Source organism: Scylla paramamosain, chromosome 32 (assembly GCF_035594125.1).
Source record: "Scylla paramamosain isolate STU-SP2022 chromosome 32, ASM3559412v1, whole genome shotgun sequence".
Lineage (NCBI taxonomy): Eukaryota > Metazoa > Arthropoda > Malacostraca > Decapoda > Portunidae > Scylla > Scylla paramamosain.
Window position 1 is genome coordinate 15,198,412 of NC_087182.1, and position 21,469 is coordinate 15,219,880.

Here is a 21,469-nt window from a genome sequence, read left to right on the forward strand (position 1 = left end):
GGTGCAGTGAAGACTACAGTCATAAATGTTTTTTTTTTTTTCTATATTCTTCCTATACTATGCAGGACACTATTAAGCTGACCCCGGCAGGTCCACACAGCACGTCACATGGTAGCGAAACTAAAGCTTGTCCATCGTTCAGTTTTGACATTTAATGCAACAAAGTTTGTATTCACGGACTCCTTGCACGAATGGCGCTCCAGTTTTGATGTTGTGACATCTTACTCATCTTACCCGGTTGTAGTGGTTACAGTGGCATTTTTCTTCATTATCAAGCACCATTTAGTTATGTTCATGTGTGGCGTCTCTCAGTGTAGGTGTGTTCACAAGGGGAGCGTGGTGGACGCCTTTCATCGCCGTTTCAGCGCCACCTCCAGAAGGAAGATGGCGATGCTGGCGGCCAGACCTGTAGAGAGGCCAAGTTTATGCGTCAGTACTGCGTCCCGTCACTCTACCTGTTGATGCTAGTGACGACACGACGCACTGTTTCTTCTGAGTTATTTTGAACGATTCTACCGACCAAAAATAAAATTACACTCACTAACAGGTTTGAGCAACTCGATCATTCTTTTTGCTGACAGTGATGTCTTTTCAAATTAATCTTAAAAAGCTGCGCCAGCCAAATTGTTGATTCATACGTGTGAACGCTACAATGCTACCCACACCTCTCCCCTACGCCCCGCCCCTCACCTCCCCCCAGCAGGAGAAAGGAGCCCGCTAGAGCGTCGATGGTGAGGGCGGCAATGCCCGTGCTGCGGTCTGCGGAGGGCGGCCTGAGGCACTGGCTGGCATTGGTGATCTCCTGGGCCAGCCACAGGTCCAGGATGCCCGCCTCCTTCAACACGTGGATCCTGCAGGAGGAGACGGAGCCACAGTGGTTCTTATTGATCCCTTCAAGGTAAATGTGTGGTATTACTGCAGAGTTACGCGTCTCACTGGCAGACGAAGGTATAATTTTGCTGTGGTATTGTTTACTTTATTGTTAAGTAAGTCATTACCATCGGTATTATTATCTATCCGTTTATTTATTTATTTTAAAGAGGGAAGAAATTGTACGTGACAGTTAGGTTCGTTTAGCTAAGTAAAAGAATGTATAATGGCAATAGTGACACGTATAATAACAATGAAGCATAAGTATTACTTATGCTTACCCCCCAAAAAATATGTACTATACTGTCTGCCAGGTGAAGAAAGGTTTTATTAAGTAAGTTTATGCAATTCAGTGTATTTCATAGCGCATTGTGGTAATTGTCTTGAAAATTGACCATCAAGTTAGGCCATCTTGCAATGGCTCACACAGCTGACAACGCAGCTCAATGAACGATCTCACGGACAGGGTATTGGTTCTACGGAGGTAGGTGGAGTTGATCTGGAAGGCCATGGCGATCTGGATGTTGGTGAACACATCCTCGCGGGAAATGTACAAGTGACACTTGCCGGTGGTGCTGAGGGCGAGCCGGGAAGAGTGGCATTAGTGAATGCTAGCAGACCAAGAGTAATGCAATCGTATGAACTATTATCTCTATTTGTAATTGAATTGAGTTTTATTCTCTTGTTATTATTCACACAAATAAAGAGACCATAAAAAAGCTTGCATAATCCCCCTCTCTCCTAAAGGGAGTTACAAAGAGGGAAGGCCAGTTTAGTTGTAAAGGAGTCATAATTTGTATACTCTCATGAAGGAGTTGAAAGTCGTGGGTAGATGAAAAAGCCAAGTAAAGCAGGCTGTTTCCTGCTTTGCTCCCATCTCACCTGTAGTCCCACGACATGGCCTTCTTCATGGTGGTCCTGTCACAGATGGCCGCGTACTGGCTGCTGGCGATGTCCTGGCGCGCCGAGTAGCAGTCCTGGATGGTGGTGAGCAAGTCGTCAAAGAATTTTTTCCTCGCCCCGTCCTCTGCCTCCTGCAGGTGTACATAGACCAGTCAGCGGATGTGCTACAAAGGCAATTAAACAGCAACTTTACGAGCAAGGCTGAAATGACGCTCTTGTTTTTTTTCTCAAGCTGATGACCGTAGTGCAGAAATTTTTCATTGATTTTGATTACTTTTATTAAGGAAAGAAAATATGAAAGAAACAAGAGTGAAAAATAACGGACACCATGGGAGGCTGCTTCCAAGGTTATCACCCTAAGCAGAACTTGGGATCATTCAAGATGTAGATTTTGTGAGATAGTCATGTACATGAGTAATTTTCTACCACTATAGTCACCCATGTCGCGGGTATACTGGGGCCTCACAGGGCGCCGCGGCACTGTCACCTGGAAATATTGGTACATCATGGACGACTTCTCCACCGTCCAGGGTAGCTCGTCCTGCGCCACCAGGTCTGCGAGGGAATCAATGGGGATGGTGACCCGCGGCACGGTGAGCATGGCGGTGAGGATGCCGCCATAGGAGGACATGAACACCAGGGAGGCCAGCAGCCACACAGCGGCCAGCAGGCGGGTGGCAGTGAAGGGCGGTACTTCCTCGGAGCCTGGCGAGAGGACAGCGTACATAATGTGGAGGTGAAGACTGTGGAGAAATGTTTGACTCAAAAAGTCGGCAGTGTTTCCTGAACTTTCACTTGTCCCTTTGCCCTTCGCGGCCACTCACCCTCCTGCGTGAAGACCTTGAGGCCCCAGTCGGTGGCCTTGGAGAAGCCCCAGCGTGGCGAGGAGCTGAACAGGCGCATTTCCGTCGCCGCCAAGCGTGCCATCACCACCACCACCACCACCAGGCTCGTCAGCGTCAGCAGCCACACCTGATGTATTATCTTTGTCACCACCATCACCAACACCACCACCACCACCATCGTTTAAGCAATAACTACAGGAGGAAGGTTAGAAGCACGCTACAGCCATGGTCATACATACTGAGCTGCTCTTTGGCAGTGTTATAACCTTTGCCTCTTTAGCTTTGGATTTGAAACAGTCACGGAGTCACGTACTAAAAGAATTAACTCCAGTCTTTCCCCTGCACGAGAGGTGAGGCCGCCGGTCCTGCCTGTCACCCGCCACAGGATGACCAGTCTGCCGTAACGCTGTGAATCGGTGTGGTTACTCCAAAACTACCATCATGATGTATTAGGAAAGTAAGCCCACCGTCGTATTCACGAGACATAGCTGCGTGGCAAGACCACAAATTAAGTACCGTAAACTTTACTTACAATAAAAAGAGAAAAAATAATGAGTGCATAAATATTTTTTCGTGTATTTTGCTTCAACTCTGTATTTTCTTAGTACATAAAACAGTTTCGGTGACATCACAGTTGTCAGACAGGAGCTCATCTAACTCGAGAAAGGAATCTTCAACTTTATAAGTAGAGGCTGTTGTGAGGTACAGTGGTGGGCATATCAAGGTGGTGAAGTGAACTCTTTCATCCCCACGCTGCTCGACTGCACCAACAACAGAAACAGAAGAAACTGACGATTCATTCAAGTTACAGTTGACTCGGGTCAATGGTAGTCTGATAAACAATCCAGAAGTTCTGTGAGAATTTCCATATGCACTGAGAAAATATATAATAAAATGCTGAACACTTGTAGCAAAGAACGACGTCACATGCAGAGATTTCCTTTAATAGAGACGAACTCTTTCTAAAGAGCAATTGAAAAATCTGTTTGTACACACACCTCGTGACTATCATGTGTTCGACTCCGAGCCAGATAACAATATTTTTTTCCTGGTGAAGGTTGTAGTGTTTGCATACTGAAAAATTCACATGTACAGTTTCGTAAAAGATATGAATTGTAAAATAAGAGGATGGTATGTCAGAAAACTTGTTAGTTTTGATTAAAAACAATAGAGTATTGAAGTAGATAAATTTCATGTGTTGATGTTACTGAAAAGCCAATGCAAGTAAAATTACGTCATTAATAAGGATTGAAGTAAATGAAAACACCTCAGATGAAATGTTTATGCACTATTTAATTTTGCTCCTTTTTTTTTTTTTTTCTTAACTAGGTATAGTTTATAATAATTATTTTGTGTTCTTGACATGCAGCAATGTCTCGAGGGCACTATTGTAGACTCATTTTTCCAAATATCAACTTAATGTCGAACCTCTTTTCCTCTGTCCGTCAACCTAACATGGCCGCTAGTCGCCAGGTTTAGGGCTCCCTGTGGTATGCAACTGTGGTAACAACAGGTTACTTACGTGCTGCACAGGAATGGCTGGTGCACACACACACACACACACACACACACACACACAGCTTACTTCAGTTTTACTCTTCCAAGCTTTCCGCTGGGTTGTTTACTCTGCAAAGAGGACGGCGGGACATTGATCTTGCTTTGCGTCGCCTCAGGACACAGGCAGCCCTGTAGTGACCTTTTACGTAGAAGAGAATCTAGCAGCCCGTCTTTGATGCCACGTTAGTGTCACACGTGGTCTTGGCCAGTCTGCACGTTGGCTGACTATCTAAAAGTACCGTTACACTTTCCAACAGAATTCTTAGACTTAAACTTTAACATCTGAGAATCATTCAATCATCCTTTCCTGTCTTTGGACGAGTGGTTAGACTTGTCCTGAAAGAGTCCAGGCCAACTGATGGGGACACTCATGCCTCTGCCTTTCCAACATGGGGGCCAAACAATCGAGGCAGTGGACGACACAATCGTGCCGCGGTATTAACACACTTGGTGCTGATTTGTAAGCCTGATTAGAGACACCAAAGCAAACTGCAGGCAGCTCTGAATAAAACCAGAACCTGCAAATAAAATGGAGGCTAAAATGATGGTGTAAAATATCTGCACGTACGACTTGTAATTTTACAACCATTTCACTTGTAACTAAAAACATACGTATTTGCACATATCCATCGTAATATAAGAAGGAAAGTCTATAAAAACTTTAGGTGTTAATTTTCGTTTGTTTATATTGTATAATATACTACAGTTATCAAGATCTTTGGAAAAATTTTATATGAGGCAATCAAAATGTATTCAGGTAAACATCTTTTCTTATGGACAGCATTGTACGTAAGAATCGTCGTATCTCTATTTTTCAGTAATTGTTACTCGCTGTTGTTCTACTGCTCTGTTCCACGAAACACAGCAACAATGCAACAATACTTACATAGGTCCGTGATGGAACCTCAGTCATCGCACGCCACAACTTGCTTTAATACGAACAGCACCACTGAGTTCTGCTGCAGTCTTCATTAAATATCCCTGAGGGAAAGCAAATTTGTGCATGTCTCTTGAGTGACTCATCGGTTGTCGCGTCCTCACTCCTGTGCCATCCACAGACAGTCAGTAATGCCTTGGCTCTCATCGCTAGTACCAGCACCGCAGGTTCCCTCGTCAATCTCAAAAGTAAAATCGCGAGCAGCACGCCCGTCAAGGCAAGACCAATCCAGCGCGATGAAATGAAAGGTTGGCTCGTAAACACTGCGGGTGAATGTGACTGCTGTGTCATCATGCTCTTCACCTGAGCGGCAAAAAGTATAGGCTACCGAGGCCAGCAAGCCGTCCACCGGACACTGGTGGGTGAAGTTCTCGCTTTTTTTTTTTTTTTTTTTTCTCCAGCAAATTCCTCTATTGTGTGTGAGTTGAAACTATAAGTCATAGGTTAGGGCACCCCTGCCACTCCCACCTCCTGCATAAAGCAAGCTTCTGGCAGCAACAGCACCAAAACGTCACAGTTACAGAATTCCATCACGACTACGTCTGCTCCCTCATGCATTATCCACCTGACGGAGCCACAACTGCTACAGTCAAAGCAGAACCTGGCGTACAGGCTGTTTATCTCTTCCCGTGTGAGGAAAGGAAGCCGACAGCCCAATAAATCACGATCGTCTTTCTCCTTCAGCTCCGTGACCAGCACGGAGCTACTCATTGCTTGCGGCCTCTCTTCCTGCGGCGGGACGTGTTTCTGGTAATGGCAAGTCGTCCCACCTGATAAAAAAAAAAAAAAAATTACTAAAAAGCAGAATAATTTCAACTTTTTTTGTTCATGTCCCTCGTACATCCTCAAGTGACCGGTCCACATGATAAACAGCAACATCGCACACGTCCACATCATTAAAGGAGACTCTCTTGAAGATTGGTTAGCATTTTTTTTTTTTTCTTACAAAGACAAGTCTTCTTCCTTGCCGATTTTTACCGACTTGTTCTGGACTGCGCAGTGACGCCATTGCCTGAAGAAAACTGGGGCGTCGGAAGGAGCCGATACATTTCCGCTGCAGTCTTATCCTCCGCTTTGGAATATGTGTCTGAAACACGTAATGAACACGTCAACTTGATACGAGTCTAGCTCATTTCGCCCGGCAGAGGACTCACGCCAAGGTGCAGAGGACTCACGCCAAGGTGCTCACCGACACATGCTTTAGTCGAGTTGCTCTTGGTGGTAATGAGTGAATGTGCTTTCATTATGAATTCCTTCCACGCCCAAATGTAACTTTATACTGACAGTACTTCCTTTATAAATACCTTCCAGGGTCATATACATCTTTATAATGACAGTGCTTTCCTTGCTAATGCCTTCCAGTACCATGAGTAGCTTTAAAAGGCATTGCATTCCTTACATACGCCTTCCAATACCTCTCTTACCTTTCCACTGAAGGGCTTCACGAATCCCGCCATGTCGTTCTGCAGCGTGGGCCTCACCATCAGGATCGCGTTGTTCTCGCTGTACATGGGGTCCGTAAAGTCACATACCGACTCCCTCTGGTGAGTTACGCCGAAGGGACCCACGGCGAACTCTACCTCCTGAAGAAAATCCCACCACTCTTATAGCCGCCTGGCAGCCTCGCTTGGGTGTGCTGCGTCTCCAGTGAAATATGGATCGACTGTCAGCTTTTCATAGGAAGATGATACATAACCTAACCTTAACCTAACCTAACCAAGCCTTAACCTGACCTAACCTAACCTTAACCTAACTTAACCTAACCTAACCTAACTTTAACCTAATCTAACCTTAACCTAACCTAACCAATCCTTAACTTGACCTAACCTAACCTTAACCTAACTTAACCTAACCTAACCTTAACCTAACCTAACTTAACCTAACTAACCTAACCTAACCTAACTTAACAAGGCGTACGAGGAATGAACACGGAATGGAGACTCGGAAACAAATAGATAATAGATAAAAAATAATATTGACAAAATACCACGCTACATTTCTTGAACGCTGCATTAGTCGATCCTCTACGGGAAAGTTCAAATAATGCACACCCTAATATGTCTTTCCACTTGTTATACTGTAATGTACGGATGCGAGCCAAAGTACGCTGAGGAACCTTCGGGAAACTCTTGTTCTGAATCTGCTAAACGACGTCACGCGAAAGACGAAATATAGATGTATGAGAAGGGAGAGAATAAAGAGAGGACGGAGCATGGCTTTAAGAAGAGGGGGGCGGGATGGAGGAAAATGAGGAATAGAAGGGAAAAACAAGGAAGAGAACTATGGGAGAAGGTGCGGAGAAGGTGAGAAGTAAGGGGAAAGGTAGATAGAGTGTTGAAATACATGGCATGGAGAAAAGAAAAGTAATCAAGAAAGAGGATATAGGAAAGGATGATGAAAGTAAGGAATACTGAGAAGTGAAAAGAAGCAGGGGTATGGGAGAGGATGAAAAGCAGAAAGAGGAAGGAAAGCAGTGAATATGTGGAGGAATGGAGGAAAGAAGGAAGGAAGGAAGGAGGTATAGGAAGATAAATTAAGAGCTTATTTACTGAATGAATATGAATACTGGACAAGATGTTGCTGATGGGGAGGCGGGATGATAGTATATGATAGTATAGGAAAACGTAATTCGTAGGTGTTTTGCTTCACTAGAGAGAGAAATGAGTAGGTTGTTGAATAAAGAAAGACAACAAAACCTGAAGATATCCATTTGAATTCCGTATCAAACACATCTCATTACAATTACAAGGGAGGTAAAATTTTAGTGTTCTGCATGTACGAGACTCGATGGACTTCACGTATTCATGACATTGAAGTGAAGGAATTGCAGATTAGACATGATGTATAAAAAAAAAAAAAATGAACAGCTACAAAAAAAAAAAAAAAAAGAAAACTGTCACGAGGAGGAGGAGGAGGAGGAGTAGAAGGAGAAGGAGAAGGAGAAGGAGTAGGAGAAAGAAGAGGAGAAGGAGAAGGAGGAAGAAGATTAGGAGGGAAGGAAGGACGGATTAAGTATTTTATATGAATTGCTTGTTTAACATTTTGCTTACTAGAAGACCCAACCAACCACAGACGGTGTTTTTCTTAATGCGATAACAATTATTTTCAAACATCATTAAAGCGGAGGGACTGCAGTGCTTCAAATCAAGACTGCTGTTCCATACCTTCATTATTTAAGGCTATTTTCTCTACGTTTAAGGAAGAGAAGGGCTGGAATGGGATGTAAAGAGTAGAAAGGAAAGTCGTCTCGGTTACACTCACAAAAATGTCAGAGAAACTAGTCTTAGAGGTTAGTTTGGTGTATCATTGTACTTCTGTTCGTTCTCCGTTTTACAAAATTAGTGTCCGTGTCCTTCAGTGAGACATTACTCACCCGCCGCTGCACCTGACCCAGCATGCCGTCCCAGGAGCCGTTCGGGTACGATCGCCCCCACGCCGCGTTGTCAGCACGTACAAACTCGTAGCTATAAATGACAAACTTACAGTTGTTAGAAATAATGATGTCATATTGTACAAAATGTTATGGACAAAAAGCAGGTCAGGCAAACTACCTCCAACTATCACACCCCATTTTTTTTCTTTTTATTTATTTATTTATTTTATTTATTTTTTTTTTTATTCAAGATAAGGCAATTTTATCCTCCATAAATTAGTTTGTATTCGATTTGTATACATGTGATTCAAGGAACAAGGACATCGCTGCTTGGGAATACTGTGCATGATGAGCCATTTCCCCAGGCAATAACTTAAACCCCAGTGTGTGTGTGTGTGTGTGTGTGTGTGTGTGTGTGTGTGTGTGTGTGTGTGTGTGTGTGTGTGTGTGTCTTGCAAGAAAAGTTCGACAAAATCACCTTCGTTCACTTACTCCAAGTTCAGAACACTGGATATCATGTCGAGAAGCTTCCCCATCGGTCCCTCCACCTTCATTGTCCTGTCAGCGTCCGTCAGCACCTTGGTCCACGGCACCCACTGGGCAGGCACGCGCGGGCAGGGCAGGAGGAGGAGCAGTTAGGCACTCTACACAACCCAAACACTAACTACCCACCCGAACATTAAACAAACACCCAAACATTAAGTAACACCCAAACCTGGAGTCACATCAGGCAAAGCACATCAGTTCACCACAAGCCCCCACCCTCCACACAGCCTTGGCCTCCACAGTACCTCCTCTACCGCCACCTTGAGGACAGGTCTTGAGTGTGTCGCCATGCCCCACACACACGCCTCTGCCTCCTCCTTAAGTTACACTGCAATTGCTCTCAGTCGCTTGTCGTCGTCTTTCGCTTCACTGCACTGCTACGCTTTCCGCTCGTGCCGGAGTGACGCAGCGTGCGGCGTGAGGACTCGCAAATGAACGCCTCCACTGTGTGTCCTTGTACAAAGCCTTTTGTTGTCTGCCTGCGCAAGGGAGTGTGGCTCAATATACATCTACTATACATATCTGCACTCTGTCAACACCTACACGCATATACGTACACACACACACACACACACACACACACACACACACACACACACACACACACACACACAAACCCTGATGGTGTTTATTTATTCACTTGTTTTTTTTAGCAACAAAAGTTAAAGTTTCTGGAAAAAAAAAAAAAAGAGCTTCAGAAAGCTCACAATACAAACATTTTTTGTTACATTAGCTCGCCCCACATTCACGCTTCACACTTATGTACGTACACTGCATTGCACACACACACACACACACACACACACACACACACCTTGGCGTGCAGATAACTGGTGCTCTTCCCTCTCAACTTTTTTCTTTAAATAGTTCTCATCCGTACCATGATGCTTCCTTCCTTCCTTCCCTCCACCACCACCACTACTCCCACCGCTCTCACTCACCCCACTCCCCCCTCGCTCTCCTTTCCCCCTCCCCTCATCTGCTTCTACTGTCCAGTGTTGTTGTGACGCTCTCAACACATTGTCCTGCTGAATGCTTTCTCTTGTCAACATTAAACGCCTCTTAGGGATAACCTTTTCCGTCCCGCCAAACATCGACCAGAAAGTGAAGTAGTTTGTACACCTCACTTTGTACTTACATTTGACAAAGAAGTGGTCATATTCTACAAAAGAAAAAAAAAGACCTTATTCTCGCCAACAATATAAAACGCTTTGCTGTATCACCACGAGTATATCAGCCACAGACATGATTAGCCAGGTTTTCACGAGTGTTTCTCATGTTAGTAATGTAAAAATCTTGTTAACCTGCCACTAGAACTGCAAAAACACACTCAAAATCTCTTGTAACTTTAAGTAGAGGCTATTGAAAGTAGTGGAGGTGCGGTACAGAGGTGTTTCAGTATGTGGCCCCTAGTCATAGTCAGCATTACTGCATCCCGTTAGTGGTCTTTGTGGAACTCTTCATATAAAGTAATAGCTCGGTTATCAATCACGATACGGCTAGAAGTTACATTTTCAATCTCGATAAAAGTTGAATCTGAAAAAAGGGATGGACAAGGATTGGTGCTGAAATAGAGTGACAGCTAAGCAGGAAAGGCTTGGTAGTCCCACTCAATAGGAAAATAATATCAGTAATCCATATCGTAATTTCTATTGTATTTTGAGATTTGAGATTTGAGAGTTTGTAAGATCACTACTTGCGACAAATGTACATACCAATATTGTCCTCTCTGGGTATTGCGTTTCTCACTTTCTATTTATTTATTGATTCATTTATTTATTTATGTATGTGTGATAAGGGTTGGCTAGAGAGCTCTAAAAAAAATATTGTCCCTCTCAATAAAGGTTAAAAAAGAAGACATAGGTTTTTCATTGTTGTTGTTGTTGTTGTTGTTGTTGTTGTTCATGATGATGTTGTTGTTGATGATGGTGCTGTTGTTGTTGTTGTTTTCACTATTGTTATTATCGTTATTATTATTATTATTATTATTATTATTATTATTATTTATACTACTACTACTACTACTACTACTACTACTACTACTACTACTACTATTACTTATACTACTACTACTACTACTGTTACTACTATTACTACTGCTACTACTACTACTACTACTACTACTACTACTACTACTACTACTACCACCATAGGTGTTATCGTTATTACAATTTTGTTATATTACTATTATTATTATTTTTATTATTATTATTATTATAATTATTATTATTATTATTATTATTATTATTATTATTATTATTATTATTATCATTATTATTATCATTATTATTATTATTATTATTATTATCATGATTATAATTATTATCATGATTATTATTATCATCATTACTATCTAATCTTTCCATTATTATGGAATGAGTCAGGACTAATATTGTATTGTTAAATACCTCCAAATCTCATTTCCTTCTGTTCAGTCGACACAACCTTCCAGGCAACTTTTCCGTTTTCTTCAGTGATTCCCAGCTATTCCTCCTCTTCTAAAAGTTACTTCTGCAAACTTCACATCCCTTTTTTCGCTAAAACAGCTTCCGTTAAGTTACATGTTCTGCGTCACCTCTGCCAATAATTGTCCTCCTCCCAGCTGTTTACTCTACAGGAGCTTCATTGTGTCATCCGAATGTATCTTACTCATCCTTACCCATCTGTGTATGTAGTACTGCTCCCACATATGAGGAGATTCAACTCACACATCCTCACTAAACAGGGTGAAGTTAAAAGATTTTCGTCTCATCAATGCCTCTCCACTCACTCACCATTGCAGTATTGCATCTCATACTATCTTCCTCCATTATATGCAGGGGATGAGAGGTATTCCTTACGAAGTGAGATTGAAGCTGTTAAATTTACATTCTTTAGAGTGACGTAGGTTAAGAGGTGACCTGACAGAAGTCTTTAAGTGGTATAAGGGTTATAGCAAGAAGAACGAAAGTAAAATTCTTATGATCAGTAACCAGGATATAACAAAAAATAACGGGTTCAAGCTTGAAAAATTTAGGTTTAAAAAGAGATAGGAAGGAATTGGTCCTCAAATAGAGTGGTAGATGAATGGAACAAACTCAGTGATCAGGTTGTTAGTGCTGAGTCATTAGAGAGCGTTAAGAGAAGATTAGACAGGTTTATGGATGGGGATGATAGGTGGAAATAGGTAGGTACATTTCATACAGGGGCTGCCACGTGTAGGCCTGGTGGCTTCTTGCAGCTTCCCTTATTTCTTATGCTCTTATGTTCACTGTTGTTCCCATATTTCTACTAGCGTCCCCCACCTCCTTCGGCATCTCTGCATAATCTTTCTGTTTACTCTCATCCCTATTATGTCTAACTCAAATTGAAGAATTAACCAAGATCTTCACTGTTTAATCCATCCTTTTCATTGATAAACTCTGGATTTTTTTTTTCCATTCTGCCTATGACGAAGTGTTTCAAAAGAGGAGCATCAGAGCTCTTCAGAAAATAATCTGAAATCTTTCTCTGTTGTTCCACTCCGATTACTTTTTTTTGGAACGGATTATGAAAGTTTTTTTTTTTTTCATCCACTTTTTGGCGGGTTCCACATATGTCAAGCAAAAATAACAAATAAATAAATAAATAAATAAGAGTATTTCTTTTAAGCCTCGATTCCATTTTTCTCATTACTGCTTCCTCAACTATCTTTTCCTCTTTCTTTCCGGACATATCTCGAGAGTCCTGTCTTGAAGTACTCTTGCGCTGACCTATGTTGACGTGAATTGAACGTGTCCATCTTTGTTTACTGCACCCCTGTTCCCTGCTTCTCTTAATCTCTTTTTATCATTCCTTCTTTCCTGTCCACCTCTCGTCCTGAGTGGAGGTCTCTGAACACCAGGAACTCGTCTTTAAGATACATTTAATATGTTGAAGTTACATTGCCGCTGGGAAAGGTGGTCACAAGTGGTCAGGTCACAGGTCATCACGGCAGAGCAGGGTGCCAGTCTTTGCAGCGGAGAGGGCAACCACTGGAAGGTCATCAGGGACGTGGAGGGCTGGGAAGTGAGGCTGTTGGTGGGTAAGATTATATTAGTTAATACCTTCACATTGATGGTCTGCTTCACCAAAGTTGTCACAGTATTTTTGGGACATGAGAGCACGCGAACATTGTAACGCTGCCAATGACTGGGACGTTCACTCGTTGATTTGCTTCGTATTCTCACCCCTCGTCTTCTTTCAGAACGTGCTAGAAATGTACTTTATTTCTACCAGAACCATTATATGACTGCGAGATAATTAATTACTTTTTTACTTGTAGTTAGGTAAAGGTTTTGGAAGAAATACAACATTAATTTGTCTCACGTTTCAAAATAAGACGATTATACGTTGACCAGTCAGGAAGTGAGAGCATCAGTCGGTGGCAATGACTGTGTTTGCCTGTCCTCACGTGGCAACATTTCTGTGACGGGGCTGGTGACGCAGAGTGTACAATCATTACTTTTTTTTAGCCTATATAATCGTAAAATTCAATATCATCTGTCTTTTTTGGCCTCACTGACATTAGAAAGTCAATTGAATTTTATCGTATTCTCCTTTATGTAGAATAAAACTACAAAAAAGATCTTGTGATTAGTTTCACTCCATTAAAAAAAAAATATGAGTGTGGAGTAGACAAAATACTTCGGGTTATTAATCGTGATACAAATAGAAGTAACAAGTTCAGTCTTGATAAAGTTCAATCTGGAAAAGAGAGGGATAAGAAATGGTGCTCAGTCGAGTGGTAGATGAATGGGAAAGACTTGGTAATCACGTAGTTAGTGCCACTCAAGAGGGAAGTTTAAAAAAAGATTAGATGAGTTTATGAACAGGGATAATAGGTGGATGTAAGTATAATTATGTATGACGTATGCCACGTGTAGGCCTACTGGCTTCTTGCTGCTTTCGTTTCCTTATGTTTTCTTATGTTCTCGAGGGCAGAGTCGCGAGGTGAGGTTAAAAGAGAAAGTATAACACCTTTACCATGTTCATCATCATGACTTGGCTTTGGATCATTGGTATTTCGCTCCGGTTGGCTGACTGTTGCTGGAATGTATTGTGAGGTACGCTGTCAGGTATTTCCATCTTTTCTCTCTACTGTTTTGCTGTTATAGTTCAACATGCTGTGTATTAGACCGTGACGCACTTCCCGAAGAAAAGAGTCTAGGTGTAAGGAATGGGGTGCAGATCACAGCTATCGTGATCTACAGGCAAAGTTTTACAAGTTAAAAAGTTGATTACTTGAGGTGGTAGTCAAATAGTAACCGTAGTGGTGAAGGGGGAAGGCAAGGTGAAGCAGTGGTAGTTTATTTTCTCTAACATTTCGACGAGTTCTTTTGAGGAGGAGACGACTTTTTAAAGTGCTAGATGAAGTAAAATGCTTCTGCTTCATCTCGTATTTTTCTGTGCCACTCATTCCTCTCAGTTGTCTCACAGATAGATAGATAGACAAATAGACAAAGATAGATTGATAGATAGAAAGATAGATAAATAGACAAGTAGATATAAAGGTAGATATATAAAATCGATTCTATTAACTACAATACTTTGTGCTATAACATACTTGTATAGTAAGAAAATAGTATAAAATATTTAATGAAAAAAAAAAAACTATGTTACAGAATATGCATAAAGTTTGTAGTAAAACTAGAAGGAAGTGAATTTGTATGATACATTTTGGTGGCGAAAGTAAGTCTCTCTCTCTCTCTCTCTCTCTCTCTCTCTCTCTCTCTCTCTTTCGCGTAGCATGTAATCTCAACATCTCATGAAAATTATAATTAATTTTAACCAATAATGCAACGTCAAACCCCGGGGTGTGAAGGATGGTCAGACAAGAGCTTCACCAGTGTGCCGTGGCCTTGGATCTCATCACGATAGCTCTAGATTGCCTCGTAAATAAATGTTGATTACCATGTCACCTCCTCCTCCTCCTCCTCCTCCTCCTCCTCCTCCTCCTCCTCCTCCAGCTCGTCCTTCATTCAGCTGCAGGACATCGCCTCCTTCAAACCTTCCCCACAGTCTCCTTTATCCTGCCCTCTATCCCAGCCTACCATAACATTTTTTTTTTTTTTAGGATTAATGGACTCGTATAGTTTGCTTTGAAGACTGTAGTATATGCGGGAACAGCTCACCCTGTCTCCCTCAAAGCCTTAGAGCCTCACATCCTCGGCACCACCGCCTCCAGGAAGAAGACTGCCGTGCCTGCTGCCAGACCTGTTTGGAAATGGGGAAGAGGTTGTTACATTGGCCCTTGTCGTTGCTCAGGTGAGGACAGGTTGATGTCAGAGTTTTCCTTCGTATATTTCCTTGGTGATTCCCTGTTTCACCACCGCTCACCTCCCACCAACACGAGGAAAGAGCCGCCCATACTCTGAATGCTGAGGGCGGCGATGGCCTCGCTGCGATCTGCGGTGGGCGGGCGAAGGCATTGGCTGGTGTTGGTGATCTGGGCGCCGATCCAGCGGTTCAGGATCCCGGATTCCTTCACAGCGTGGATGCTGCCAATGGTCACGTCTCGTAAAAACTCTGATCACCACAATTCTCTACAACATGAATATTTTGATTTTAGGTGTGACTGACTTCATAAACATCGTAAATAGTTTATTTTCCTTTCAAATGAAAATCGGAATATGATAGAATTGTAGCGTCTTAATAACGAGTTTTCATGACGAGAGGCAGTGCTGCCCTTCCAACAAAGAAACTGAAACATTGGACTTTTAACATTTAGGCGGCGGGAAAAGCATTGTCCTGCAAAGCCACCCAGACCCTCTCTTGTATTCATATGAGATTACACAATCATAGAGGTTAATGAATTCTCGTCAGTGTTATGAGGTCACTCACATCCTGTTCGATCTCTCACGGTAGGTGGAGTTAATCTGGAAGGCCATGGCGATCTGCACGTTGCTGTACACATTCTCGCGGGAGATGTACAGGTGACACCGCCCGCTGGTGCTGAAGAGACAAAAGAAGACTCACTAGTGTTGCGGTGGCAGTGAGATATGAGGGACAGGCCAGCGAGGACAACCTTTTACCTGAAATCCCACGACATGGCCTTCTTCATAGTGGTTCTGTCGCAGATGGCCGCGTATCTCCCCTCAGCGATGTCCTGCCGCGCCGCCCAGCAGTCCTGGAAAGTTCCTGACGTGCCGGTAAACACGTTCCTGCGTACGCCGTCTTCAGCTTCCTGCAGGAGTAAACATAAGTGACTGTATTGCCTTCTGGCGATGGCAATCTTGTAAGCGAGCGAGATGTCGACCTTCACTAGATGTTTCACCTGAAAGTACTGGAACATCATGGAGCCCGCCTCCAGCCTCCAGGGTAGATCCTTCTGCGCCACCAGGTCTGCGAGGGAGTCAATGGGGATGGTGACCCGCGGCACGGTGAGCATGGCGGTGAGGATGCCGCTGTAGGAGGACATGAACACCAGGGACGCCAGCAGCCAGGTGGTGACCAGCATGCGTCCTGCGTCATGGGGCGGCAGCCATTCGGAGCCTGTAGGAGGAAGAGGAGGAGGAGGAGGAGGAGGAGGAGGAGGAGGGAAATAAGTGAGCACGGTACACCGTCTGCTCCACCACAACACACTCTCTGTCCACAACACACGTGGCACACTTTCCCCAAACAGTGAACGCCCCGCTGAGTGGGCGTGGGTGTGGTGACTCACCCTAAAGAGTGAACATTCGCTGGGTGTAGTGGCTCACCTTCCTGAGTGAAGGCCTTAAGGCCCCAGATGGCTGCCTTGGCCAGGCTGTTCCGGTTCCTGGTGTTGTACAGACTCGCCTCCGCCGTCGCCACCCGCGCCATCACCACCACCATCGTCACCAGACTCACCAGCGTCAGTAGCCACACCTGAGGTGCCACCACCAGGACTACAATTGTCACTGCCGTCATCACTACCACCACAGTCACCACCATGTATCCCAGAGACCAGCAATTACTTAACAAGATGGTAAGGACATCACATCACCTCATTAGCGAAGGGTTTGGCGAAGCCTGCCATGTCGTTCTGCAGCGTGGGTCTCACCATCAGGATAGCGTTGTTCTCGCTGTAGAAAGCGTCCGAAAAGTCACACACAGTCTCTCTCTGGTTTGTCACGCCAAATGGCCCCACCGCCAGCTCCACCTCCTGCACAAGGAATGCCTTCAAATATGACTCTTCGCCAATCAATCCAGCTCCCACCCATTACGTATTTTTCCCACGTCGCTACTCTACTATCAAAGAGAATATTTTAGCAGAATCAATTAAATTAAATCCATAACTTGCTACTGCTGGCTACCTCCACCACCCGTCTGCTGCCGCCACCTGCAAGTTTAATGGCCATTGATTATGACACACTTATCAAAGCTTTTAATTGGACGCAGTATCAGGACTCACCCTTCGCTGCAGGAGTCCCAGAAGGCCATTCCAGGATCCGTTTGCATCAGGGCCGCCCCACACTCTGTCCACAGGCCGCATGAACTCGTAGCTACGGGCGGAAAATACAGTTTTTTTACCTTCCTGATACAATGCCAAACTGTCCCTTGTCTAACATACTATTATTCCTGAGTCCGTGAAACTCTAGTCGTGTCTGATAGCCTGATAGCCTGGCTCACTCACTCGAAGTTAAGGACGCTGGAGAGAATGTCGAGGAGATTAGCCATCGGGCCCTCGATCCTCAGCGCCCCGTTGGTCTCCGTCACAACCTTCGTCCACGGCACCCACTGGCCAGGAACGCAGTGTGAAGTGCGGGAAGGAAGGCAACGGTACCATATTGATTTAACACATGAGTATAGGGGTGTGTGAGAAGAGACGCATGCATTCCTTTGTTAAGTGTGCTCATTAAATTGTAATGATATTCCTTACTACCTACTATGTCATCAAGTATAACGAATATTCCTCGCCTTTACATGTACTTATACCACAGAACTTTTCAGGTTCCCATACACCCATAACGTTGTACAATACTTCTTATGTTCTCATACACATTGGATATTCTACACTACTAATCATATCCTGATCCATTCTGAACGCTTAACATTACTTCTCATATTCCTATGCACCTTGAATACTCCTCACGTCCCTGTACTTCCTGAACACTCGTCATTGCTCCTCACGTCGTCATACACCTGGATATTCATAATAAATTGTGAATATTCCTCAGTATTCCTCGTGTTCTACAGTCTGAATCTCTTTGCTCATACATACTAAATACTCCACAGCACTCCTCTCCTCACACTGTTCTCACACTTCCCTGAGCGTCTCTTCCTTCCGTAAATCGCTCAGTAATTAGCAAGCCTAACATAACATAATACATCCTTTATTTAAATCCTTCCTAAGCATTTTAAATATTTTTTTACGTAATATTCACAGTTATGTCATCTAACCTAACCTAACCTAACATAACATATCCTTTCTTTACGTAAACTTCACTGTGGCATAACCTAACATAACATGTCGTATCTTTTCCCAAGTCTTATAGACACCTAATCTTACCTAACACAACATTCCTTATACCCCACGGTAACCTAACCTAACATAACCTACCTCCTCCACGGCCACCTTGAGTACAGGTCTTGCTTGCGCTGCTGTCATGGCGTGAGTGAAGGCAGTGCCGGCCTCTTAAAGCACTTCAGGTACCTCACTGCATTGATGACTTAGTAGGTGCCTTGTAAGTAATTCGTTTGGTAATGTGTTTGTGGAGACCTTCCCTCTCTTGGTGTGGGTCCCGTCAATAGGATTTTGTTTGTAGCGATTGGCGTTGGTAATGACTTGCGGTGCGATAAGTGCCTTGATATTAGTGATGTATTGATGTTAACTGATAATGACGGTTCCTGTAAACAATGATCATGGTTGTAATGTTTCCTTATGGTTATGATTTCTGTTTATAATTATTCCACTTCGTAACGTGTGTTGGTAATGGTAATTCATGTTGGTGATAATCATTCCTGTTAGTTATGATATCTACTTCTAAGGACCTCTGTTGGTAATGATAATATTTCTTAACACTCGTATTGTGCTGCACTGTATCATTTGTTGCCTTGTGTTGGCTGCGTAGATCCCAGTCATCGTTCTCGTCCTCGTTCTCGTTCTCGTCTTCTTCCACCTCTTACTTCTCTCGTCTTCCCCCTCCTCCTCTTTCCTCAACTCTGCACAGTAACTTATCCAACCTACCTGCACCGCTACTGATGACTGACTGACGACCTGAGTTACCTGCCTATCCTCTTCCTCGCTCCCCGTGCACCCCTCCCCCTCTCCTTCATCCCTCATTAAATTAGACAGGCGTGGTCCAAGAACTCCACACGTTCAATTATTCAGGTGGTCCAATGCACCTGCCTTCCCTTAATTAGGTGATGACAGGTGCATTCGGTCATGACAGGTGTATTTCTACCTCTTGTGCTGCCAAGCTAATTAAAGTTGAATTGTTTCTCTTGATCTTGTACTGACCTCTCTCTCTCTCTCTCTCTCTCTCTCTCTCTCTCTCTCTCTCTCTCTCTCTCTCTCTCTCTCTCTCTCTCTCTCGTTCTTGTACTTATTCTTTGTTTTATTGTTAATTTATTAATTAATTTATTTATTAATTTATTTGTTTATATATTTATCAGTTTATTTATTCATTCATTTATATATCCATTTAATCTTTTACTTACTTTTTTACTTACTTATTATTTATTCAACTACTTATTATTTTGTTATTTTTAATGCACTCTTAGTCACTCACTCAAACTCAAGTTATATGTAAAAAAAGAAAGACATAGATGAATAATGATAATATTCCACCACGAGAAAACAGAAAAATCTCCATTAATGAAATTGTATTGATTAACGTTGCTCTTCGTATCACCTCGTTACGTCCTTAGAGCGAGCGTGATTAATCTCATCCTTTAATCATTGCCTGTTGATGGATACAGGTAATTGAGCATTGATTAGAGGGATTAAGGTGCTCTGTGTCTAGGTAAAGAAGTGAAGAGGTGCTGCTTTGTCACTCTGTTAGTTCACTTCGCTTCTCCTTACGTGAAGTGTTTAACGAGCGGTGTTCAGTTCATATAGAGTGTGTAATGTACTAGCTTGGTTTTGGGGTGGTTATTTGTGATGTCCATGTGACGAGGGAAGGAGTGATTTGTTACTTGTTTATGTCGCTGTTATTAGGTGTAGGTGCTCTTTGTTTGAGTGGTTGTTGTTGTTGTTGTTGTTGTTGTTGTTGTTGTTGGTGGTGGTGGTGGTGGTGGTAATGGTGGTGGTGGTGGTGGTGGTGGCAGTGTTATTGCTGTTGTTGTTGTTGTTGTTGGTGGTGGTGGTGGTAGTGGTGGTAGTGTTGTTGTTGTTGTTGTTGTTGTTGTTGTTGTTGTTGTTGTTGTTGTAGTTCTTCTTTCCTTCCTTCTTCCTTCCTTCCCTTCTTTCTTTCTTTCTTTCCTCCTCCTCCTCCTCCTCCTCCTCCTCCTCCTCCTCCTCCTTCGCCTCCTCGTAACCCAATTACTAAACCTAACCCAAGATCGGAACATAAAGAACGGAAGCACCTCACATTTTTTTCACATTTATTGTACCGTTTCTGAAATATTTGGTATATTTTAATTTCAAGGCGCCAGAAACAGCCTCGTCTGGGCCAACACGCTTGATGCAGTTTGGTCTTCTTTTGGGATCCCTTGTGTTCCTGAGCGTCTCGTTGAGTGTCGATAAAGCTTGGGTCAGTATTTATCAGCATTATAGGCCTAGGAATCAGCATTATAGGCTTGGGAGTCAACGTAAAAGATTTAATAGCATTATGTAACTTGTGTCAGTGGTGTAAGTATAGATGTCAGCATTGTTTAACTTGTAACAGTAAATATATGTGTAGGAATGGCTACAAAGGGGTTAGTGGTCAGCATACTGTAGTTTGTGCTGAGAATAATGGGTTTGTGGGTAGAATAATGATTTTCTGGCCAGCATATACTAGTACTCTCAGAATAATTGGTTCAGCATAGTGAGGTTATGGAATGAGTAAATTTGTCGTCAGCATGGCGGGATGTGTGGTCAGTATTGGGGGTTTGTGATCAGCATAGCGGAGTTTACTGTCAGCATAGTTGGGTTTATGCTTAGCTTTTGGTATGTGGTTAGCTTAGTGGGACTGGGATCAGTATAGCGGGGTTTGGTCACCATGGCGGGATGTGTTGTCAACATAGCGGGGTCTGGTTAATATGGCGGGGTGTATTGTCAGTATAGCGGGGTTTGGTTAACATTGCGGTGTGTGTTGTCAGCATAGAAGGGTTTGGTCAGCATGGCGGGCTATGTTGTCAGTACAGCGGGGTTTGGTCAGCATGGCGGGCCGTGTTGCCAGCATAGCGGGGTCAGATAACAGGTATAGGGGATGTTTATTATAATTATCAGCATGTGTCAAATCACTGCAGGACACAATGGCGAGGTGAGTGTAAGGGTCAGCATCACAGGTCTGGGTGAGGCGAGGTGAGCTTTACGAGCGGGAAAAGCAGGCA

At 43.3% G+C, this 21,469-nt stretch overlaps 2 protein-coding genes and 2 long non-coding RNA genes across 5 annotated transcripts in view; 1 reads left to right on the forward strand and 3 right to left on the reverse strand.

Moving 5' to 3' along the window:
- Positions 1-399: 399 nt before the first annotated feature.
- Positions 400-990, forward strand: LOC135088917 (uncharacterized). The gene is made up of 2 exons (XR_010261171.1): positions 400-547; positions 701-990. It is a non-coding gene; the product is annotated as an uncharacterized LOC135088917 (long non-coding RNA).
- A 3,951-nt stretch (positions 991-4,941) lies between these two features.
- LOC135088918 (uncharacterized) lies at positions 4,942-8,646 on the reverse strand. Its single transcript, XR_010261172.1, has 2 exons — positions 8,486-8,646; positions 4,942-6,695 (listed from the first exon to the last, which is right to left on the reverse strand). It is a non-coding gene; the product is annotated as an uncharacterized LOC135088918 (long non-coding RNA).
- Positions 8,647-12,897: 4,251 nt separating this feature from the next.
- On the reverse strand, positions 12,898-19,169 carry LOC135088919 (glutamate receptor ionotropic, kainate 2-like). Of its 2 annotated transcripts, XM_063983978.1 has the most exons (11): positions 18,552-19,169; positions 17,625-17,728; positions 17,403-17,493; positions 16,995-17,153; positions 16,729-16,876; positions 16,305-16,522; positions 16,063-16,214; positions 15,872-15,982; positions 15,368-15,528; positions 15,163-15,244; positions 12,898-13,063 (listed from the first exon to the last, which is right to left on the reverse strand). In XM_063983978.1, the coding sequence occupies exons 1-10, from the start codon at positions 18,597-18,599 to the stop codon at positions 15,189-15,191; spliced, it is 1,248 nt and encodes a 415-aa protein (XP_063840048.1). In that variant the 5' UTR covers positions 18,600-19,169; the 3' UTR covers positions 12,898-13,063; positions 15,163-15,188. The 2 variants fall into 2 exon arrangements, with proteins under 2 accessions (XP_063840048.1, XP_063840047.1); XM_063983977.1 differs by having other exon boundaries at positions 16,063-16,522.
- Positions 19,170-21,311: 2,142 nt separating this feature from the next.
- Positions 21,312-21,469, reverse strand: part of LOC135088920 (glutamate receptor ionotropic, delta-1-like) — a 4,192-nt gene continuing 4,034 nt past the window's right edge. Inside the window, exon 10 of the mRNA XM_063983979.1 lies at positions 21,312-21,469. This exon is cut by the window's right edge and continues 43 nt beyond it. Coding sequence (XP_063840049.1) covers positions 21,448-21,469 — 22 coding nt within the window. The 3' untranslated portion in view covers positions 21,312-21,447.